Consider the following 23769-nt stretch of genomic DNA (forward strand, 5'->3'; position numbering starts at 1 on the left):
GTCCTGGCTCCCAGCCCCCCTGCTGTAACCACCAGCCCCCACTCCCCTCCCACGCAGGGTGACGAGATGGATAGGACGGAGAGCCGGGACCGCCACTGCCAGTGCTGGGGAGATTGGTTTACTTCAGGCTTAGCATGCAGCGGAGCTGTGTCCAGGTCTGCAGGGCACGAGCAGGGGGCGCACTGACCCCTGTTGGAGGGGGAATCCAGGGGGCACACAGCTGCCGCACATCACCCCAGTGGCCAGGGCACAGCCAAGCCAGGCAGGCACCTCCGGGCTGCCCTTCAAGCCCATCAGTCCAGCGAGCGCTTGCAGACGGACATGAACTCCAAAGAAGCTTCATAGTTATCCCAAGTGATAGCATCTGTAGGGAAACAAGAGAGTCGGTGAGCCCGGACTCCTGGGTTCTCTCCCCAGGTCAGGGAGGGGAGTGGGGGTTGGTGGGTTAGATCGGGGGGGCTGGGAGCCAGGACTCCTGGGTTCTCTCCCCGGCTCTGGGAGGGGAGTGGGGGCTGGTGGGTTAGAGCAAGTGCGGCTGGGAGCCCGGACTCCTAGCCCCCATTCCCCGGCTCTGGGAGGGGAGCGGGAGCTGGTGGTTAGAGCAAGGGGAGCTGGGAGCAGGACTCCTGGGTTGTCTCCCCGGCTCCGGAAGGGGAGTGGCGTCTGGTGGGTCAGGGGGCATTGTGAGTCAGGAATCCTGGGTTCTCTCCCTGACTCTAGGAGGGGAGCAGGGTCTGGTGGTTGGGGGGGGGGGGGAGCCAGGACACCTGGGTTCTCTCCCCGGCTCTGGGAGGGGAGTGGGGGCTGGTAGGTCGGAGCAGGGGGGCTGGGAGCCAGGACTCCTGGGTTCTCTCCCTGGCTCTGGGAGGGGAGTGGGGGCTGGTGGGTTAGAGCAGGGAGGGCTGGAAGCCAGGACTCCTGGGTTCTATACTAGCTTTAGGGATCCAGCCCCCTGCCACCCCTCTGCCCATATGCCCTCACTGTCAGCCCCAGGAGATGGCCTGGTCCCTGAACAGCTGTACGGACCAATGGAGGGGTGTGGCCTGTCCCCGCCCTTCCTCCGTTACCTTGATCCAACTTCCAGGAGGCCACGAACGTCTCCGCCGTGATCCTGTCCGGCTTGCCGTTCCCGAAGTTGTGATAGTGCCATGCGGAGCCGTCAGTCCAATGCCAGGAGCCCTCGCCCTCCAGCTGGCCCTAGGAGGCACCGAGGCATTGAGAGCGCCAATCTGGACCGGGTCCCTAACCTGGGCCAGCCCAGAGCTGATGGCTGAGCTAGGATAGACGACCAACTGAGGCACAGCACATCCACCCTTTTCTTCAGGAAGCTCCTGCCCTCCGAGCCTTGTTCTCAGCCCCCCTTCTTCTGTGGGGAAGAGCCCCCGTTTTGGGGAGGCTAGCCCGCCGGCCCTGCCCTTTCTGCTCGAGGCCCCACCCACCACATGCCGGAGCCCCGAATCCCTCCCCCATAACAGGAGAAGCCCTGAGGACCCCCATCTGCAACTGGAGGTGCCCCGGCCTACCCCAGCCACACCGGGCTGAGCCCCCGACCCATCGCCCACCCTGAGCGCCGGGCCAAGCCGCCCCCCGACCAGCGCCCGGCCAAGCCACCTCACACCCCTGCCAGACCCCCCTGCCCACCGCCTTCCCTGGCCTATTATACCTGCCGCCCATGGAGGTACCTATAGACCACGGTCTCCTCAATCCAGCAAGGAGGCGGATGGGAATTTACACCCCAAGTTTTCCACCAGAAAACACCACTTGGAGGAGCCCCCAAATTCAGGGCACTCCTTTGTTTTAGGGAACACTGTCATGAGTTTCCCTGGTGGAAATTTCATTTTGAGAGGGAAAAATACTTTGGGGATGGGAAAAATTGAAATATGAGTCCCAGATGTGTTGATCTCAAGACCAGCAGCCCCACCCCTAGCCCGACACGTAGCTACCCCGGTTGGAATGAAGAAGGCCGGGCAGACCCACAGACTGGGGCCGGTTTCCTGGAGAACAGGGGCTCGGGAAAGGATCTAGGGGGCAGAGTGGATAAGGAACTCGGGCTAATGCCATTCCTGAACGTGCCAAGTGACTAGCGGGGAGGGGGCAAAGCAGAAGTTCCCCACGTGTATAGGACGTGGTGAGCTTGGAACCCTTCACCCGCTTGAAAAAGGCATTTGACGCAGTGGAGAGCGGACAGAGCCGAATCCCAGAGCCGAGCGCTAGAGATGGGGCCACGTGACCCAGGGAGCTGAGTAGCCCCGAGGCCCAGCAGCAAAGCCCCTCACCTGGGAGTCGCGGCGGCCCCCGAGCCAATAGGCTTCCTTTTTCTCGTAGTCTTTGGGGGTGCCCATGAGGTGATAGATGAAGTTGTTCTCCTCGGCGCTGTGCACGGATGCCAGATGGGCGCCCTCCACCAGAGCCTTGCAGTCCGTCTGGGGTGGGGGGGGGTGACACACACCATGGGGGTAGGGGGAGCACAGCCTGACCCCTCACTATCCCAACAAGTCCCTGCCCCCCCTCCTCCCCACATCTCAGGCCCCCCCATTCCTCCACTCCCCCACTCCAGAGAGCTCCCCTGCCTCACCAACCACCACTGCTGCTCCCCCACCCACATGCCAGCTGTGATGAAATGGGAATTTGCTGTCATAATTTTAGGAAGCCAATGTGTGCCTCAGTTTCCCCATATGCTGCATTGCCCCCCTCGTGGGGGGAAAAGGTCTTGTTTACTCTCTGGGCAGGCTAAAAGTCAGGTGCGAATGGTTCCTAGCTGTGTGGGGCTTGGGTCCCATATCAAGGGAGCCTTTGAGAAGCCCAATCACTAGGACTTCGATACCTAGCAACCAACGACGGTGGAAGCCCAGCCATGTTCGCCCAGCTGGAGGCCGAAAGACTGGGGAGGTGGTTAAGGGTTGGCTGCTCAGAGCGCTGGCCACACCCCAGAACTGGACCAGAGAGGTCAGAGGGGCTTGGGGCTGACCCGCACGGGCCAGGCTGTGACTTTCTGTTCTCTGGGCCAGCCGAGGACTTTCTGCAGCCGACTAACACGCCCGAGTGTGGCTGCGCCAGCGGAGTGTCCCTGCCTCCCTGCAGGGTGGGGGGGGGGTGTTGCTCCCTACAGTCGGACGCGTCTCCCTCGGGGGTCTGCCCGAGTGGGACTCGCTCACTGAGCTCCTGGGGTGAAGCAGGGGGGCTGCAGGCCCAGGGGTCCACCCTAAGGAGGCGGAGAAGCCACAGGGCTCGCCCTGGGGGAAGAGGGAGACCCCCGGGGGGGGCCTCCCAGAGACTCTTCCAAAGCTGGGGTCACAGAGCCCCAGTCCTGCCAGCCACCCCCGCCTCCCGCACAAGCCTCCACCCTCCAGCCCAGTCACCGCTGCTCCCCCAGGTACCCCCAGTGTTCCCACACCCCCTCTTCTCCCCTCAGCCACAGCACTGGGGGTGACACGCCCTCCCCCCAAGGGGGGGTTCCTACCCCAGCTCCCGAGGCCAGGCCAAGCCCTCGGACCCAGGGGGGCCATACCTCAGCTTTCCACCAGCCTTTGGTGGCCGTCACCGGGTAGTAGCAGGAATCCCGGTACTGGTACCAGCCGGCCGGGCAGCACCCCTGGGTGCACGGGCAGGAGCGGACGTCAGAGGAGGCTACGGGGAGGGAAGTGAAGTGTGAGGCTCTCAGAAAACATCTGTCAAGTTTGGGGTCAAAAACCACAGCTGAATTTTTGGGAGTTTACAGTATGACAGTTTGAGGGAATTCCCCCCCACCTCTCCCATTTAATAGGTTTTGGCTGAAAATATGACAATTTAAGGAAATTTGAAGCCCCTGAATTTGATGTTTTTGACCCAAAATTCAATAGTTTGGGGGGATTTTCTCAATGTGGTTGAAATTTTCTGGGATAAACGCCCCCAGTTTCCAAGTGATTTTGTCAAGAGTCACCTTGGGGGGCCGAGATGGGGGTTCGACTGAGCTGCCACTCACTCCCTTCGCAACTCCTCATAGCAAGAGTCCTTCACCCCCCTGTGTTAATCTCCCGTCCAGATACTTGCACTCACCTCCAGAGGGTGAACCTGCGCCTGTCTGGGCTGCTGGTCCAGTGGCAGGGAGTTCCCCAGGCTCATGGCCGCGGGGCAACATGGCAGAACCCTGGTTTAAGATCCATCCTGTTCCTGCCCTTTGGGAGAAGACCAGCCAGGCCCGGTCTTGCCACTCTGTCCCCTTGGTTACAATCCACTTATCCAGAGCTCCCTGCTCTAACCACTAGCCCTCACTCCCCTCCGAGAGCCGGGGAGAGAACCCAGGACTCCTGGCTCCCAGCCCCCCCTGCTCTAACCACTAGCCCCCACTCCCCTCCGAGAGCCGAGGAGAGAACTCAGGAGTCCTGGCTCCCAGCCCCCCCTACTCTAACCACTAGCCCCCACTCCCCTCCGAGCGCCAGGTAGAGAACCCAGGAGTCTGGAGTATTTGCAGCCCCCAGATCTGCACCCTTTAACACCCCGCCCCAGGGGGGCAAAGATTTCAGAAAAGGGGCCCAAGAGCCCTTCACCCATCTCTCCACAGCCGGCCCCACCCTTCCGCACTTACCCACTGGAATAGGGGATCCGACCAGGAGAGTGACAACGAAGAGACCCAGGCATCCGGGCAGCCAGTGCAGTGTCGCCATGTCTGAAAGGAAGGGGTCACAGGGGGGAACCGGCCCTGGAGGGGAGGGAAAGGAGGCCAATCCCCTGCTGCTGTGCCCTTAACAACCAGTGCTGTGACCACTAGACCCCACTCCCCTCCCAGAGCTGGGGAAAGAACCCAGGAGTCCTGGCTCCCAGTCCCCCCTGCTCTAACCCACCCCCCCTCTGCCACTCCCCTCCCAGAGCCGGAGAGGGAACCCAGGTGTCCTGGTGCCCAGCCCCCCTGCTCTAACCCACCGGCCTCCACTCCCCTCCCAGAACCGGGAAGAGAACCCAGGAGTCCTGGCTCCCAGCCCCCCTCTAACCCACCAGCCCCCACTCCCCTCCCAGAGCCGGGGAGAGAACCCAGGCATCCTGGCCGGGCTGTCCCTTACCCAGCCAGGCGTCTCTAGCTGATGCGATGGGGCAGCGTGGGCGCTCAGTGGATCAGGGCGCTGCCCGGAGCTGCCCCCTTTTATCCGACTGCCCCAGCTGGAGCAGCTGTGTTTGCCCTGGCTCGGATTGCCCGGACAATGGGGACGAGACGCTCCCCGGGCACCAGGTGACATGCGGCGGCTGCGGGCTCCGCCCCGCCCGGATCCAGGGGCTCAGGGATTGGGACTGACTCCGGATTGACGCCGGGGGGAACCCAGCTCAGATTCCAGCCCTGGAGCAGCTCTGGGTGATCCGAGACCCGAATCCACCCCCACCCCTCCCGGGTTTGGGCGTTCACGGTTAGACCCAGTTGAACGCTACGCCTCTAGCCGTGCATCGGCTTGCACGTGCGTGTGCTTGTGTAACACGTGTCTCTGTGCGGGTGTCCATGCGAGAGGGAGTGTGTGTGAAAGGACACACGTGTGGGGAGGGTGACCCCAGACAGCAACTAGAAAAAAAAATCTCCACACCCGCGGCCTCCTTCGCACCCCTTGACACCAAACCAGCTTTGAAAGAACCTGCTCCCCATGTCCGGAGCAGTTCTCTGTGCTGGGGGGCGGGGGGTCCCTCCATTTCTTCCCCCACCCTCCCTGCCAGGAGTGATGGGAGCACCCTAAAAGTGGGGGGCCACCGGTACCCGAACTGGGGCACTGCCCTCCCATGCTGCCCCCCTGAGGCCATGCCCCTGCCCCACCTCTTCCCCCCAAGATCCCGCCCCTACTTGCTCCTCTCCACCTCCTCCCCACCCCCGTCATTCGCCCTTACGGCTGGAAAAAGTGGGAGGGGCATGGCCCCCTGTTCCCCCCATCCTGGCACCCCTGCCCTTGCCAGGAGCTCTGTGCACCCCCCCATGGCCCCAAAGCTCTGGGGGCTTTTTCTTATATAGGCTCCTATTACCTCCCACCCCCCGTCCCGATTTTTCACACTTGCTGTCTGGTCACCCTCCCCACACGTGTCTTTTCACACACACTCCCTCTCGCATGGACACCCACACAGAGACACACATGTTACACAAGCACACGCACGTGCACGCACGCGCTAGAGCCGCAGCGTTCAACCAGGTCTAACCATGAACGCCCGAACCCGGGAGGGATGGGGGTGGATTCGGGTCTCGGGTCACCTGGAGCTGCTCCAGGGCTGGAATCTGAGCTAGGTTCTCCCCGGCGTCAATCCGGAGTCAGTCCTGATCCCTGAGCCCCTGGATCCGGGTGGGGCGGAGCCCGCAGCCGCCGCATGTCACCTGGTGCCCAGGGAGGAGAGGCCGTTCGCTTGGTGTCTCGTCCCCATTGTCCGGGGCAATCCGAGCCAGGGCAAACACAGCTGCTCCAGCTGGGGCAGTCGGATAAAAAGGGGCAGCTCCGGGCAGTGCCCTGATCCACGGAGTGCCCACGCCGGGCAACACTGCCCCATCACATCAGCTAGAGACGCCTGGCTGGGTAAGGGACAGCCCGGCCAGGACGCCTGGGTTCTCTCTGGGACGGGAGTGGGGGCTGGTGGTTACAGCAGAGGGGGATGGGAGCCAGGACTTCTGGGTTCTCTCCCTGGCACTCTTAGAGCAGTTCAGTCTAATACTGGTCCCAAGAACGTACCTTCCATAATGGCAGGTGAGGCTGTTAGACCCTGATCCTCAAGCTTCTTTCCTCCAGCGTTCGAGTGAGTGCTGCACGCCGGGGAGACATTCTGCATCCCTGTTGGTCCAGGGCTGTGTGAGGCTCTGGGAGGGCTAGCGGGGGTCAGGCTAGGAGCCGGGCACTGGTGCAGCGGGCGGTTGCCTGATCGCAGCGGGATCTCTGGCCGGAGGGGTTGTGGCTTCCGTGTGGCCCCGCCTGGAGGCGAAGGGCTGGAAGGGGCCAAGGGCTGGATCCGGGGCAGCCCGCACGTCTGCTCCCACTTGCAGTGTCCAATTACCCAACAGGCCCCCGGTGGCTGCGCCCAGGGTCCTGGCCAATATAGGCCCCCCGGAAAAATCTCCCTCTTGTCATGTCTCTGGGTAGAACAAAGGCCCCGGGAAGGTTTGGTTCCCCCCTCCCCCAAAGTTTTCAGTGACTGTTCTGGGGTCTGGGACCCTTTGGGGGGTTGTTTGACAAGGGAAATCCGGGGACCTGTCGAACTCCCGCCCTGCGGTGCCAACTCTCGCCCAGGGCTCTGCAAACGGCCCAGCACAACGGAGCCGCTTCGGCCGCCGGCGCTTCGCCGGGTCGTTTGCTCTGGCCAGAGACGAGCCCTTGGGTTCCGCTCACAGCCACAGAGGGGGTTAGGGGCCCCCCCAATGGCTTTTTTATGGGAATTGACACATTGGCCAAAAATCATTCATTGGCTCTGTTCACATGCAGGGAAACAAACCTCATAGACACACACGGAGCAGGGCCCATCCCCTCCAGCAGGGACACACACACACACACCCCTTCCTCCCCTGCCCCCCCGATTTCATACCTGACATCTGCTCACAGCCCCAGATGGGCTTGAGTGTGGAATGTGATAAGTTCTGTGTTGCCCCCAAGGGGCAGGAAGTTTGTTTATAACCAGAGGCAGGGTGATTAAGATCACAAGGCTTGTCATTAAATTAAATTAAGGATCGTTAGATGATCCTGAAGGCTCTGCCAGGCACTCCAGTTAAAAGATAGGAAACAGGGTAGAAATAAACGGTCAGTTTTCAGACTAGAGACAGGTAAATAGTGGTGTCCCCCGGGGGTCTGTACTGGGACCAGTTGTGTTCAACATATTTGTAAATGAAAGTGGGCTGTAGTCCACGAAAGCTTATGCTCTAATAAATTTGTTAGTCTCTAAGGTGCCACAAGTACTCCTGTTCTTCTTTTTGTGGAAAAGGGGGTAAACAGTGAGGTGGCAACATTTGCAGATGATACAAAACTACTCAAGGTAGTTAAGTCCCAGGCAGACTGTGAAGAGCTACAAAGGGATCTCTCAAAACTGGGTGACTGGGCAACAAAATGACAGATGAAATTCAATGTTGATAAACGCAAAGCAATTGGAAAATTGGAAAACAGAATCCCAACTATACGTATAAAATGATGGGATCTAAATTAGCTGTTACCACTCAAGAAAGATCTTGGAGTCACTGTGGATAGTTCTCTGAAAACATCCACTCAACCAGGGCTGGCTCTAGGTTTTTTGCTGCCCCAAGCAAAAACATTTTTAAATAAATAAATATATTCCATCTCCTAGAACTGGAAGGGACCTTGAAAGGTCATCAAGCCCAGCCCCCTGCCTTCACTAGCAGGACCAAGTACTGATTTTGCCCCAGATCCCTAAGTGGCCCCCTCAAGGATTGAACTCACAACCCTGGGTTTAGCAGGCCAATGCTCAAACCACTGAGCTATCCCACTGCCAACCCTGAGCTCTGTCTCTCCTCTCTCTCTCTCCCCCAACTGCACCCTCCTGCTGCCCCAGCCCTGGGTCACTGGTAACTCGCTCCCAGGGCGGGTCATTCAGCAGGAATTTTGGATGTGCACAGAACACAGACAGGATTGGTTCCCATATGGTTACAGAACTGCAATAAAGTGGAACAATTTTCAGATTGTGTGATTGGAGGATATCTGGATGCATATTATAAGACTGTCCTACATAAATGAGGAAAAGTTGAGGTGCCTTTATTATTCTTTTGTCCCATTCTTTGTTTCTATGGGGAATTTGCCAATGCAATATCACTGTCTTCCTTTTAAACAAATAAAACCAAAACTAAAGAAAAAAAGCAATGGCTGTTGAAAATAGCAATTCCAGTCCTAATAACCACTGGGAAGCATTTCTTGCTCAATTTATTCTACTTTTTCTACAGCAAGTTACAGTGGATCAGTATATTTGGTTTGGGAGAAATGAAGTAACAGTTGCCCAAATTGAGCTTGAGCATTCCTGAATTTTGAGGTGTTCAAACCTGGAAGGCAGGTGCTGGATTCCCTTTCTGAATATTAGCTAAATCTGGAAAGGAAAAGTCAATTTCTGCTTCCATGGCTCAGAAGTGGAAATCCTCCTACGTGCCTGGTACTGTATCTAAAGCTGCCCAGTCTAGTAGAGCCTCCCCCCCTTACTTTTCATTTTAAATTCTAGTGGGATCCACGTACCTGCCTTGCTAGGCTTCAGATAGAGAGGTGCAATGTCCATTTAGTCCACCCAATTATTTCTTTGGGGGAGAGCCCAGGGCTGGGGCGGCAGGAGATGCAGGTGGGGGGAGAGCCCAGGGCTGGGGCAGCAGGAGGTGCAGGTGGGGGCCAGAGCTAGGGCAGCAGGGGGTGCAGGTGTGTGCGGGGGAGAAGAGCCCAGGGCTGGGATGGCAGGAGATGCGGGTGAGGGGTGGAGAAGAGCCCAGGGCTGGGGTGGTAGGAGATGGGATCTACGTACCTCCCTTGCTAAGCTTCAGATAGGTGCAATGTCCATTTAGTCCACCCAATTCTTTCTTTGGGGGAGAGCCCAGGGCTGGGGCAGCAGGGGGGTGCAGGTGGGGACCAGAGCTGGGGCAGCAGGGGGTGTGGGCGGGGGACAGTCCAGGGCTGGGGCAACATGGGGGTGCAGGGGGAGCAAAAAACCTACAGCCGGCAGGGTCCCTACCATTCACAGCAAGCTGCAGCATGAAGTTTCAGTTCCACAGTCCTTCCCCCTCCCTTTCCTGTTAATTGCAGCCAAGGGAATGCTGGGAAATGTAGTTCATCCCTGCTCCAGGGCTGGCTCTATAGGCTGGGAGCTAACCAAGGAACTACAGCTCCCAGGGTCCCCTGTTGGTTCTCAGCTCCCCTGCTGGATTCTTGCGCCCCTGCAAATTTGCCGCCCCAAGCAACTGCTTGCTTTGCTGGTGCCTAGAGCCGGCTCTGCACTCAACGTGCAGCGGCAGTCAAAAAACCTAACAGAATGCTGGGAAGAATCATTAAGAAAGGGATAGATCATAAGACAGAAAATATCATGTTGTCTCTATATAAATCTGTGGTACGCCCACACCTTGAATACTGTGAGCAGATGTGGTCGCCCCATCTCAGAAAAGATCTATTGGAATTGGAAAAGGTACAAAGGGCAACAGAAATTATTAGGGATATGGAACAGCTGCTGTATGAGGAGAGATTAATAAGACTGGGAGTTTTCAGCTGGTAAAAGAGATGACTCTGGGGGGGTAGGATAGAGGTCTATAAAATCATGACGGGGGTGGAGAAAGTAGATAAGGAAGTGTTATTTACTCCTTCTCATTACACAAGAACTAGGGGTCACCCAATGAAATGAATAGGCAGCAGGTTTAAAACAAACCAAAGGAAGTATTTCTTCACACAATGCACTGTCAACCTGTGGAACTCCTTGCCAGGGGATGTTGTGAAGGCCAAGACCATAACAGGGTTAAAAAAAAAGAGCTAGATAAGTTCATGGAAGACAGGTCCATCAATGGCTATTAGCCAGGATGGGCAGGGATGGTGTCCCTAGCCTCTGTTTGCCAGAAGCTGGGAATGGGTGACAGGGGATGGATCACTTGATGATTACCTGTTCTGTTCATTCCCTCTGGGGCACCTGGCACTGGCCACTGTCAGAAGGCAGGGTACTGGGCTAGATGGACCTTTGGTCTGACCCAGTCTGGCCGCTCTTATGTTCTTATATAGAACCCAGATGTATCTGCCCCCCGCTGTAATCTACTAGACCCCACTCCCCTGCCAGAGCTGAGAGAGAACCCAGGAGTCCTGATGGGGTCTCTCTCTCCGCAGAGTTAGTAACAAAGTAAGAAAAGACATTAACATTTTAAACCTAACCAGTGTCCCTTCAGTGACTTGCCACACGGTGGCAGAACATGTTCGTAATAGAGCTGAGTGGGTCTAATATTTATTGAATTTTCTTTATTTTATATAGGCGTTAGACAAGGTTCTCCTGCCGGCTCATTGCTAAGTTACCTGCCAAAAAACTACAGTTTTCAGGTGCCTAAGTAGCCCCTGGAATCACGGTTAAAGTTGCCCCCCGCCCCACCTAGCAAAATCGGAATTGGCAGGAACTTGCTGGAACCAATTAAGGCAGGCAGGCTAATTAGGACACCTGGAGCCAATTAAGAAGAAGCTACTGGAATCAATTAGGACAGGCCAGCTAATCGGGGCACCTGAGTTTAAAAAGTACCTCACTTCAGTTAGTGAGGTGCGTGAGAGGAGCTGGGAGCAAGAGGTGTGCAAGGAGCTGAGCGTGAGAAGGCGTACTGCTGGAGGACTGAGGAGTACAAGCGTTATCAGACATCAGGAGGAAGGTCCTGTGGTGAGAATAAGGAAGGTGTTTGGAGGAGGCCATGGGGAAGTAGCCCAGGGAGTTGTAGCTGTCACGCAGCTGTTACAGGAAACACTATAGACAGTTGTGATCCACAGGGCCCTAGGCTGGAACCCGGAGTAGAGGGTGGGCCTGGGTTCCCCCCTATTCCCCCAACTCCTGCTCAGACACTGGAGGAGTTGACCTGGCCTGTGGGTCCCACCAGAGGGGAAGGTCTCTGGGGTGTTCCCCGACCCACATGGTGGATCAGCAGAGACTGTGGGGGATTGTTCTCCTCCCTTTTCCCCACGCTGGCCTGATGAGCTTAGCTGAGGCAAGCAAAACCCGCCAATAAGCGCAGGACCCACCAAGGTAGAGGAGGAACTTTGTCACAGACTATAACCTCTGGACTATTTCTAAAAGGACTTTTGGCAACTACAAACTCTTTCCTGTGTATCTGGACCTCAAGAGTTGACTTCAAGTCTGTCTGTATATTGATCTTTCAACCAACTCTGCCTTTTTGTTTTTAATAATGTTTAGTTTAGTTAATAAGAATTGACTAGAAGCGTGTATTTTGGGTAAGATCTAAGTTAGCAGCATTTGACCTGGGTCTGGGGCTTGGTCCTTTGGGATCGAGAGAACCTCTTTTCTTTTACTGGGGTATTGGTTTTCATAACTATTCATCCCCATAACGAGTGGCACTGGTGGTGATACTGGGAAACTGGAGTGTCTAAGGGAATTGCTTACATGACTTGTGGTTAGCCAGTGGGGTAAAACCGAAGTCTTCTCCATCTGGCTGGTTTGGTTTGCCTTAGAGGTGGAAAACCCCCAGCCTTGGGCTGTAACTGCCCTGCTCTGAGCGATGTGTCCTAAATTGCCACTCTCAGTTGGGTCCCACCAGAACCAGCATCGTTACAGCCCCATGCTGGGAAGAGCTGGACCCAGCGCGGGGCTAGGAGACCGCCCCTGGCTCCCCGACATCCAGCCACGCCACTGCTGCGGCTCGTTGTATGTGGCTGCCGGCCAGGCCCTCACTGGCAGCGCCCCAGATGCAGCCGCAGCGCGCCCTGCAGGTGCATGCCCAGGTAGCGGGTGAACTCGTTGGGCATGGCGTGAAAGCCCAGATTGGGAGTCTGGTTGTCGTAGTAGTGGTGGGACAGGGGCCGCCCCTCGGGGTCCATGGGGAAGGGCCAGAAGCCGTAAAGGGTGAGGTGCTGGCATAGCTCCAGGGCAGCGCTCACCAGCATGAAGCCCGAGGAGAGGCGGTTGACGCGCAGGCCACGGGAACGCCAGTGCCCGTCCAGCCCCGCCAGGTACTCGGGGTTCATGAAGACGGGGCGGGCCGGGGAGCCAAAGTCCTCCAGGGTGTAGAGTACCTGGGATGAGACCGCGGTGTAGGCGGCGAAGCTGAAGGCTGGGATGAGGAGCAGCGGGGCCCCGTAGATGCCCACCGCCTCTGCGAAGGGCCGGCGCCAGCGGCTCAGACCCCTGAACCTGCGGCCAGGGAAAGACGCCCCTGTCAGCCGCTGTCCTGGCACAGCCCGTCCCCCAGCGCCAGTCCCGTTCCCTCCCACGGCCGTCCCATCGCTCAGTCTCCTCTGCCCCAATTCCCACGGTGACTCTATGGCCGACCGGTGACCCTATGGCCGGGGGTGTCTATCCGGGCTCGCCCCTCCATCCTCCCCAGTTCTGATCCCGGCTCTGCCCATGGGTCCCACTACGACCCATCCCTCCCCTTGCTGGTCTCAATCCCCCTCGCCAGTTCTTATCCAATCCACCCCCCACATGTTCCCATCAGGGCGCCCCTCCCCCCACGGTCCATCGCCCCGGTACCGGGCGTGCAGGATGCTGGGGTTCATCGTGACGACGCTCGATTTGGTGCCCACGTCGTCAGCATTGTCCATGGGGGGCAGGTTGAACCTGAGGGGGTGGAGGCGGCATGAGCTGGGGGCAGCTGGGGGAGGCCGGTGCCCCCCACCCCATGGGGGTGCCCCAGGTCTTTACCGCCCTCCATGGGCGGCGGGTATCATAGGCAGGGGTAGGTGGTGCCTCCGAAACAGCCTAGCCCCGCCCATGCTCTGCCCCAGGCCACGCCCCGTCCTGCATTCCCAGAGCTCTGCCGGGGCTGGAGCTGGGGGCCAGGGTGGGGGTGCTCTGGGGTCCTGTGGGGGAGGGGGCAGAAGGGGAGGGCAGATGAGGGGCGGGGCCTTGGGAACAAGGGGAGAGGCCAGGAGCTACCTTCCCCCAATGGCCGGGTCACTGACCGCCCACGCCGCCCTCCCCTGGTACTGCTCCCCCCACCCTGGCCTTTTAAATGGGTCTCGCAACCCTTGCCTCAAGTGGTGACCCCCTGTCCTGCACTAAGACCCCCCTGTGACGGGTTGGATCACAGAAACCCCCTTGGGAGCTGCCACCCGATGTGCAAAGACTACCCCTGCTTCTGTTTTCCCTGCCAGCTCAGGACTCCAGCACCCTGTCTTGCTGAGCCAGACACTCCTGTTTGGCTCCAGACACAGACCCAGGGTCTGAATCTCCTGTCCCAAAGCTGCAAGTTTACCTGAAAACAGCTCGCAGAAGTGCGCTTGTCTTTAGCACTCAGATGCTCAACTCCCAATGGGGTCTAAACCCAGATAAATCCGTTTTGCCCTGCATAAAGCTTATGCAGGGCAAACTCATAAATTGTTCGCCCTCTATAACACTGATAGAGAGATATGCACAGTTGTTTGCTCCCCCAGGTATTAATACATACTCTGAGTAAATTACTAAATAGAAAGTGATTTTATTAAATACAGACAGTAGGATTTAAGTGGTTCAAAGTAGTAACAGACAGAACAAAGTAAGCCACCAAGCAAAATAAAATAAAATGCGCAGATCTATGCCTAATCAAACTGAATACAGATAATTTCCTCACCAGTTCCAGAGTGCTCCCTTTTACAGGCTAATCTCCTTTTAGCCTGGGTCCAGCTATCACTCACACCCCCTGCAGTTACTGTCCTTTGTTTCAGTCTCCTTCAAGTATCCTGGGGGGGGTGGAGAGGCTCCTTCTTTAGCCAGCTGAAGACCAAATGGAGGGGTCTCCCACAGGTTTAAGTAGACTCTCTCTTGTGGGTGGAGACCTCCCTCCTCTGCAAAGCCCAGCTCCAAGATGGAGTTTTGGAGTCACCTGGGCAAGTCACATGCCCCTGCATGACTCAGTCTTTGCATTGTCCACATGGCATCTTGCATGTCTCCAGGAAGACTTCTCATGTGGATTGGAGCATTCCAAGATGCATTGTTCCCTAAGTGTCTCCTGATCAGGTACTTAACCTGGCAAATTCCTTCCTAAAGAAGCTGACCAAATGCCTCACAAAGCTTACTTAGAAATCAGGCAAGCATACAGCCCATATTCTTGAGCTCGAGTAGAAAATGATATATACGTACAAATAGGATGAATCGATATAGTAGATCACAACCCTTACGGAGATATGTTACATGGCACAGGCAGCATAAAACATATTCCAGTTATGTCATACATACATTTATAAGCACCCCCTCCCCATAAAGCCTTATGGGGTACACTGTCACACCCTCCCCCTGAACTTACTGCCAGAGACTTGGACACTGTCCATGGCGGAGGCAGTACCTGTAAAATTTCTGTTTGTTTCTGGTCACACTTCCTTTCAGTACCTTGAAACCATATGGTGTCACTCCTGGGGGTTCTAGCCCGTTTTGGGGTCCCTGGTCCCCAGGTGCTTGCAAACAGGTCGGGATGTAGTATTGCTAAGAGAATGCAGGCAGCAATACTCATTAACGTGGAGGTATCTTGGCATTTAGCCACCAATGCCATGAGGCGGTGTGCCTCAGTTTCCCCTTCTACACAGCAGCATAGGCCTGTTATGCTTTTGCTGCTTTTTACAGGTATGGGCTGTAAAGTAACACGCTGGTGGGGCTGTCCTGTCACCATCCCCAGCATGTATAACAGCTTATTCCACAAATCAAATATGTTCCACATCTTTAAAGGGTTTACCACTAGTGTGAATTCTTTTGTTTTATCCCATAGGTGAATTAGCAAAAGACACAAGGTTAACAGCAAATCTACAGTGGACAGGCTTCGTTCACTCAATTTGACTTGTTTAGCACCCATTGCATTTTCCCAGTTCTCTGTGCCCTCTGGTAGACCCTCTGATGCAGATTCCTCTGCCTCTTTGGGGAAGACTTCTAGTTCGGGCATGTGCTTGGGTCTTTGGCCAGGAAAGGGTGTACTACAACCATACTTGTCCTCGGCCCCTCCCTCTGGAGTTTCTCTGGGCTGGGCCCCACTCCCTTGTGAAGTTCCTCCCATGAAGAGATTTCCCCCCCCCCCCGTCTTGGAGAGAGAGTTGTATCTCTTGCAAGTGTAGCAAGAACAGCAGCTTTCCCTGGGGTGTTCTGGACCCCTTTGGGCACCCCACTTTCTGTTTCCAATGGGTCAGCTGGATAGACCCCCTCATCCTGGAGACCTGACCCCCAGGTTTCCCTTAAAACCTGATCCACAGGAGAGGGGGCTGGCATTTCGAATGCAGACTTTTCACCCTCCTCCTGGGAAAGCCCCTCCCCACAAAAGGTGGGTGGACTCTCTGGCCCCCCCTGACCCTCCATTTGGGCTTCCCTCTTTGGGCTCCCCACTGGGTCCGACACTCTTGTGTCCCCTGAAAGGGAAGGTGATCCTGCCCCAGCTGTGGACTCACAGCTACCAGCTACAACAGACCTCTCACTGGCCCGCAAAATCCCTCCCCTTCCACTCGGGTTGGGCTGGCACTCAGCTATAGAGTCCTTGGGGCCTGTTCCCACCACAGTGGTCCCCAGGACCCCAACTTCCACCTTTGGGACACACACCTCTGTGCACCCCAGGGCAGGCCCAGCCCCCTGCTGACCTGCAACCTCCTGGCAGTCAGCAGCTGTGGTGGCCTCCTTGCTACAAGGTGGTACATCCCCCTCCCCCGGGGAGATGATTAGGGGACAGGAGCTGGCTTCATCCAGATCCTCCCTCTGGAACTTCCCTTGAGCCCCAGAGCTACAGGAACCCAGATCCTCCCTCTGGAACTTCCCTTGAGCCCCAGAGCTACAGGAACCGGCTACAACCAGCCCTGCCCCCGAAGCTGCATCCTTTACTGCTGCAGAGGAATCTAAGAGACACCCTCCTATTCCCCCAGCAGTCTGTGTGACTTCGCCCCCCCCTCTGGGGCTTTTGGCACAAGATTCCTTCTCACTGCTAACCAACCCTGGGACAGATTCTGCCACACTAAAGAAATCATTCCCCAGTAGAAACGGTGCAAAATTGTTTGCCACCGTTGCAACAGTCAGCTCAGCCTGCAAGTCCCGAGTTTGCATGTGTACTTTAGCTAAAGGTGCAAGGACTTTGTAACCCCCTACCAGCTCTAATTCTGCCATTTTACCTGGCAACAGATCCTTCTCCTGGATTAGGTCCCTCCTGACCACAGAAATCTCAGCACCCGTGTCCCTTAATCCAAGAAGCATTTGACCATTCAATTTAACAGCATGCATATGCTCATTGCTGGGTTGTGTGGAAGCAAGCTTTACAAATCCTGTGTGGAAAGAGGCCACAGCCTGGCTCTGAGAAGCCGCAGCTTCACTCAGTAAGGGACACTTATTCCTCAGGTGCTCAGTGGACTTACAATGATAGCACCTCTTGGGCTCCTCTGCTTGCACAGGAAATTTGGGTCGAGTACCAGGGGAATGGGGAGGTGACCGCCCAGCCTCTTTTTTCCCAGACCCAGGGGTAAAACGGTGATTCTGCTTTCCCCCAACCTTATACCCTTCTGCCAGTGGTTTGTGTTTGATTGCAGCTTGGGCTTGTTCATAAGAGTCAGCATACTCAGCTAATTCACCCACTGCATTTACCTTTTTGTCCCACAAATACTGTTTTACCTCATCACTGCACATATTCAGGAAATGTTCCTGAGTAACTAGATCACACATCCCTTCAAAACTGGTAATGCCTCTCCCCCGCACCCATTTATCTACCAAATCTCTCATTTCATTGGCATAAGCCACATTACTTAATCCAGATCCCCTCTTAAGGCTCCTGAATTTAACCCTGTAGGTTTCAGGTGTAACCTGAAACTGTTTCAAAACCAGATCCTTAAATTTACCATAGTTTGAAGCATCATCAATAGGCATCTTATTGAATATGTCCAGAGCCCTGCCAGTCAGTTTTGCTATCAATGTGGTCATCTTCTGATCTTCAGGGATGGCATGGAGGGTGCACAGTCTCTCAAAGGTGATGAAATATTCGGCGATATCGCTGGACTCATCATACTGTGGACATAGCCGCTCCCATTTGTGGATTTTTGGGGAAGTGGAGCTAGCAGGGGGAGGGTTTCGTCTCTTTGACTCCATAACAGCCAGTTCATGCTTCCGGGCCTCCCTCTGGGCCTCCATAGCCCTCTCGTGGGCAGCTGCCTCTGCCTCCGCCGCCGCTCGCGCCCTCGCTGCCTCCCTCGCTGCCTCTCTCGCTGCCTCTGCCTCCATGGCACTAATTTCTAATTGTCTTAGTTCCAGCCGTCTCTTATGTTCACTTTCTCTCTCTTTTGCTTCCAACCTGGCCAGCTTTAGTTTAATAGCAGCGTCACTGGTACTCATTGTCCTGCTTTCTCGTGCTGGGCTACAACCACTCTGCAGTTCACAGGAACTGAGATCACTAGTACTCATTGTCCTGCTTTCTTGTGCTGGGCCACAACCCCTCTGCAGTTCACTGAAACTGAGATGCACTCAGCTCAGGGGATTCTTAGTTAACAGAGAGCTTCCTTTTCTGTCCCTACTTCCCTTGCCCGAAATAAGCAAACAGAAAATAACAAACCAGTAACCACTTTGTCTGTTCTCCAGCCACCACACTTAAAACTCACTTAAAATCACTACCAGTATCTCAAAGCAATCAACTGTGCACAGACCCTGCTCGACTACGCCACTGTGACGGGTTGGATCACAGAAACCCCCTTGGGAGCTGCCACCCGATGTGCAAAGACTACCCCTGCTTCTGTTTTCCCTGCCAGCTCAGGACTCCAGCACCCTGTCTTGCTGAGCCAGACACTCCTGTTTGGCTCCAGACACAGACCCAGGGTCTGAATCTCCTGTCCCAAAGCTGCAAGTTTACCTGAAAACAGCTCGCAGAAGTGCGCTTGTCTTTAGCACTCAGATGCTCAACTCCCAATGGGGTCTAAACCCCAAATAAATCCGTTTTGCCCTGCATAAAGCTTATGCAAGGCAAACTCATAAATTGTTCGCCCTCTATAACACTGATAGAGAGATATGCACAGTTGTTTGCTCCCCCAGGTATTAATACATACTCTGAGTAAATTACTAAATAAAAAGTGATTTTATTAAATACAGACAGTAGGATTTAAGTGGTTCAAAGTAGTAACAGACAGAACAAAGTAAGTCACCAAGCAAAATAAAATAAAATGCGCAGATCTATGCCTAATCAAACTGAATACAGATAATTTCCTCACCAGTTCCAGAGTGCTCCCTTTTACAGGCTAATCTCCTTTTAGCCTGGGTCCAGCTATCACTCACACCCCCTGCAGTTACTGTCCTTTGTTTCAGTCTCCTTCAAGTATCCTGCGGGGGGTGGAGAGGCTCCTTCTTTAGCCAGCTGAAGACCAAATGGAGGGGTCTCCCACAGGTTTAAGTAGACTCTCTCTTGTGGGTGGAGACCTCCCTCCTCTGCAAAGCCCAGCTCCAAGATGGAGTTTTGGAGTCACCTGGGCAAGTCACATGCCCCTGCATGACTCAGTCTTTGCATTGTCCACATGGCATCTTGCATGTCTCCAGGAAGACTTCTCATGTGGATTGGAGCATTCCAAGATGCATTGTTCCCTAAGTGTCTCCTGATCAGGTACTTAACCTGGCAAATTCCTTCCTAAAGAAGCTGACCAAATGCCTCACAAAGCTTACTTAGAAATCAGGCAAGCATACAGCCCATATTCTTGAGCTCGAGTAGAAAATGATATATACGTACAAATAGGATGAATCGATATAGTAGATCACAACCCTTACGGAGATATGTTACATGGCACAGGCAGCATAAAACATATTCCAGTTATGTCATACATACATTTATAAGCACCCCCTCCCCATAAAGCCTTATGGGGTACACTGTCACACCCCCCACCTGGCACCCCACTCTCCGAGCCCTCCCATTTCACCCCACTCTCCCTGACCCCCCCCCCCGCATCTCACTCACCCCGAACCCTCCTTCCCTCTGCTCCCATACCCCGCCCCCCCAGCCGGCGTTACCTGATGACGAACTGGGCGCGGTCGATCTCAGAGCCACAGCTGCTGTTACGAAGGATCCCCCCGTTTCCCACCACGGCACAGCACTCGTAGGGAGCGCCCTGAAATGGGGAGCCCTGCAGGAGAGGGGGCCTGGGTCAGCACCCACCGACCATGCAGAGGGCCCAGCTCCCGACGCTGAGATGCAGCCCGTTCTGGGGTGGGGGGGCTGTTTATAAAGTACCCCTCACCTGGTGCTGAGATGCAGCCAGCTCTGGGGTGGAGCGCCCGGCGCTGACCCCACCCCCCACCCCTTCCCAGCCCAGCGCCCCCTACCTGCGGCAGCATCTCCAGCAGCTCCTCCTTCACTGGATGCTTCTTGTCCCGCTGTGCGTCGTAGACGATCTGGGAGCCCAGTGGGGTGTTGTCCCGGGTCAGCACCAGCTTGGCTGAAGCGTTACAGCAGCCCCCCAGCTGTTCTCTGTGTGGGGGAGAGGGGTGAGGGGCAGCTGGGGGGGGTAGTCGGAGGCAGCAGGGGGCAGAAGGCAAGGGGGGCTGGGGGGAGGGCATGGAGGGATAGAGAAGGAGGTATTTGGGGCAGCATCGGGGGAGGGAGGGGGCAGAGGGGTGGGGGGAGAGGAAGCAGGGGGGCAGGGCACTGGGGATGGAGGGTACCTGTACTGGCCCAGGGCGCTGGCGTTATGCGCCCAGGGGCAGCTCTGCACCAGCTTCAGCTGCCTCAAGATCCAGCCCTGGTCCAGCCTGGGATGGAGACACAGAGTCACTGATCTGCCCCCCTTCCTCTTTGACTGCACCCCCCAAGGAGCCCTCTGGCCCCCCACTACCAACCGACCCCGCTGCCAGCTCCGGCCCAGGCTGCCGGCCTTAGCTAAGGCCTGACACACTCGTCGCCGGAGGCCAGCCCAGCTCCCCGGCGCGTTGGTGCGGGATCATCGCAACACACTGGACTGGTCAATGGCCGGTCGCACCTGGGAAATGCTACGTGGCAGGGAGCTCGTCCACTGGGCTTGGAAGCTGAACAAAACCACCAGAAATCTTCTCGGCTCTTTGATTTCAGAGGGGGCAGAGACTCTGAACGGCTACCAGAGATCCCCAGGAGCCGCCTCCCGGGCCCGCCCTGAAAGACACTTTGAACCGACAGATCACTGCAACTCGGTCACTCTTCGGATTTAGCTGGCGTGTAGATGTTTGCTGGATTTCACCTGCATATAACTCTCTGATTTCTTCGTCCTTGTTCCAGTTTTGTACCCCTATATTCACCCCCTTTTGCAGGACTACAATAAGTTTTGTACAAAGAACACCTTGTGAGGTATTCTTTGAAAACTCATAATTTGCTGATCATTATTGTCCTGGTAAAATATAGGTGGCAACATTGCATGTAAAGTTACAGGATTCCTCTGTATGGCATTACTAAGACCTATTCCAAGTCTGAGAGGCAGCCACCAACCAGTTCCCTAGAAATGAAAGACTAGCCAATGCTTCAGCCAGGTTTCAAATGGACCATCCCCACTGTCTGGGTGAAAGAGGATCTGGGTGAAAAATCGACATCTTGACAAAGGAACAGCTGGGAGTTCCCATCCACACAGACTTGTTGTCTCCTGAACACGAGTCCCAAAGAAGAGCAGAGACTGTGAGAAAGAACAGATGTCCCCATTTCTCTCTCCTTTCCGGCATCCACAACACCTGAAGAACCAAGGAAGCAGCGTTGGGACTGCGGAAGACGTCCCAACGGAAAGAGATTCAGAGAGACCTTGGCTTCGAATTCACTCCGGTTGTTACGTTAGTTGTGGGTGACTTTCATTTTCTTGAAACCAGTTCTGACTGTTATGACTTATTATTTATAGTCACTGAAAATTAGTCTGCTGCAGTTAGTAAATGGGTGTGATCAAAGCCGGTGTGTTTGGATTGATCTGTGTGGGGAGCTCTGTTTGAGATAAGCAGATCGGCGCACCTCGTTTTCTGTTAATAAACAACAGGCTGCGTATGAGCTCATGTTCCCCAGGAGAGGGCCGGGCAGGACAAGGCACGTTTCCGGGGGATGTCTGGGACGGGGAGTTTGCTGGTTGCTCTGCAGGGTGATTCAGGAGCGGCTGGTCTCCCAGCAAAGCAGTGTGAACAGCACCCCGGGTCGGAGACCTGAGGGGACACGGCTGGTCAGCGCTCCAGATCGTCCCCTGGCTAGTGAACGAAGCTTTACACCGTTTACTCCGGGATCGGCTACGGGGCTTGTGTTCGGTGTTGGCTCTGGGGGTCCAGCCGATCTGGGGGCCGTGCCCGGGCTCTGTGGGCTGGACGCAGGGTGATTTTTCGGTGTAAGGACCCGGTGATCGCTAGGTCCGGTGTGTCCGGCTGGGGAGGGTTTTGGGGTGGAGGGGAGGCTCCGCGTTGAGACCGGTACAGGGACCGGCTGGGTGAAATCTACCCCCAGGCCCCAGCGCCGATGCGGGGGGGTTGGAGGGGCTGCCCCGAGATGCGCCCGGTCCCACTCACCTGGCGGGGAGGGTCCCTGCGCTCCAGTTCTGCACCAGCCCCCGGCACTGCTCTGCCCCCATCACCGGGGCCTCGGGGCTGGAAAGGCGAAAGAGGGTTACAGATGGCCAGGAGAGCCGCCCCCCACGGGGCCCCCCAGCACTTCCCCTCCCCCCACCATCTCCTTCCCCATCTCACAGAGCCCCCGCTCTTCCCCTCCCCCTCCTCTCCCTGCACCTCCTTCCCTGTCCCCTCACTGCTTCACTGACCCCTTTCTCTTCCCTCCCCCACATCCCTCCCTCCACCTCCTTCCCACCCCCACATCCCTTCCCCTGCACCACCTCCTTCTCCTTCCCCCCCCCCCAGACTCCTACAGCATCTCCCCGCCCCCATCGCCTTCCTCCCCATCTCACAGAGCCCCCGCTCCTCCTCTCCCCCTCCTCTCCCTGCACCTCCTTCCCCACCCCCACACTGCTTCACTGACCCCTTTCTCTTCCCCTCCCCACAACCCACCCAGCCCCCATACCCTTCTCTCCCCCACATCCCTCCTCCCACCACCTCCTTCCCCTCCCCCCACATCGCCCCCAGCCCCATCTATAGCCCGTCACCAACCATCCATCCCTCTTCACTCACCCACCCACCCTCTGCCCCACTGAATCCTACTCCCTGCCATGCCCCCATAACTCAGTGGGTCCCTCAGAGGTCAGTGCCCCCAAAGCCCCTCCCCGCACGCACATGGGGCTCCTGTTTTGGTCCATGGTCCAGCAGGGATGTTTGGGGTCCAGCCTCACTCCTTTGCCGGCCGCCAATGCTGTCTTGGGCTGGGACGTCTGGCTGGGGGGCAGAGAGAGGGGGGTTAATGTCGCTGCGGGAGGGAGGGCAGGTTTACATTTACCACTGTGAGCTGGTGGGTCTGTGGGGAGCTGCAGGGTGGTCTGAAGGCTGGAAGAGGGGGTTCAGGCTGCGATTCTTTGATGATCCCCCGGGTGGGTTTCAGGGGATGGCAGGTGGCAGCGAGGGGTGTGGGGTTGGCGGGGGGTTATTTCCATACTGAAGCAGGTTATCTCGGGGGGGGGCGTTCCAGGATGGGATCGATTTTCTCCGGGGCAGTGTCTTCGAGTGGCGAAGGCGGCATTAAGGGGTACGTCCCGCGGAGCCTATTCTGGGGGCTTGGAGCGCCTGGCTGTCGAGCACAGATTTCTGGGGGACGGGGCACCAGGGACCCCCGGTGACCAGCACCCCACACAGACCAGCTCACAGCTCTGACTTTTGCAGGCCTGTCTGGAGAAGCCTGGCTCGGGGCTCACTACCTCGGGGTGACCAGCCTTTGCCAACAGGGCTTCAGAGCCAGATACCCCCCCACATACAAACGAGTCCTGGCTCCCAGCCGCACACCCCCACTCTAACCACCAGCCCCCACTGCCCTCCCAGAGCCGGGGAGAGAACCCAGGAGTCCTGGCTCCCCGCTCCCCCTGCTCTAACCCACCAACCGCCACTCCCCTGCCCGAGCCGGGGAGAGAACCCAGGCATCCTGGCTCCCAGCCCCCCCTGCTCTAACCACCAGTTCCCACTCCCCTCTCAGAGCCGGGGAGAGAACCCAGGAGTCCTGGCTCCCAGCCCCCCACTCACTCACCTCTGAAGCCTCCACAGCACAGAGAGGCTGAAGCTGAGGGCGATGCCCACGCCCAGCACCAGCGCCCAGCTCTGTCTCCGCAGCATCCTTGGGGGGCCCACCATGGCGCT

General features: G+C 56.6%; 2 protein-coding genes and 2 long non-coding RNA genes across 6 annotated transcripts in view; all 4 read right to left on the reverse strand.

The window, feature by feature from the left end:
* LOC135975993 (uncharacterized) overlaps positions 1-23769 on the reverse strand; it is a 66409-nt gene that overhangs the window by 42450 nt on the left and 190 nt on the right. The window lies entirely within an intron of this gene.
* LOC101949456 (dromaiocalcin-1-like) lies at positions 100-9726 on the reverse strand. 3 transcript variants are annotated; one of them, XM_024112570.3, is made up of 7 exons: positions 9637-9719; positions 6666-6764; positions 4565-4645; positions 3509-3627; positions 2277-2423; positions 1068-1197; positions 100-364 (listed from the first exon to the last, which is right to left on the reverse strand). In XM_024112570.3, the coding sequence occupies exons 1-7, from the start codon at positions 9656-9658 to the stop codon at positions 294-296; spliced, it is 669 nt and encodes a 222-aa protein (XP_023968338.1). In that variant the 5' UTR covers positions 9659-9719; the 3' UTR covers positions 100-293. The 3 variants fall into 3 exon arrangements, with proteins under 3 accessions (XP_023968338.1, XP_023968337.1, XP_065426219.1); XM_024112569.3 differs by having other exon boundaries at positions 4565-4678; positions 9637-9716; XM_065570147.1 differs by lacking the exon at positions 2277-2423 and having other exon boundaries at positions 4565-4678; positions 9637-9726.
* LOC101949193 (alpha-2,8-sialyltransferase 8E-like) lies at positions 10191-23766 on the reverse strand. Its single transcript, XM_042859008.2, has 8 exons — positions 23660-23766; positions 22762-22860; positions 22048-22125; positions 20212-20298; positions 19873-20017; positions 19561-19673; positions 13120-13206; positions 10191-12780 (listed from the first exon to the last, which is right to left on the reverse strand). The coding sequence occupies exons 1-8, from the start codon at positions 23761-23763 to the stop codon at positions 12318-12320; spliced, it is 1176 nt and encodes a 391-aa protein (XP_042714942.2). The 5' UTR covers positions 23764-23766; the 3' UTR covers positions 10191-12317.
* Positions 14046-19434, reverse strand: LOC135975994 (uncharacterized). The gene is made up of 2 exons (XR_010593227.1): positions 17785-19434; positions 14046-17727 (listed from the first exon to the last, which is right to left on the reverse strand). It is a non-coding gene; the product is annotated as an uncharacterized LOC135975994 (long non-coding RNA).

The sequence above is a fragment of the Chrysemys picta genome, chromosome 16, assembly GCF_011386835.1.
Source record: "Chrysemys picta bellii isolate R12L10 chromosome 16, ASM1138683v2, whole genome shotgun sequence".
In the NCBI taxonomy this organism is placed as follows: Eukaryota; Metazoa; Chordata; order Testudines; family Emydidae; genus Chrysemys; species Chrysemys picta.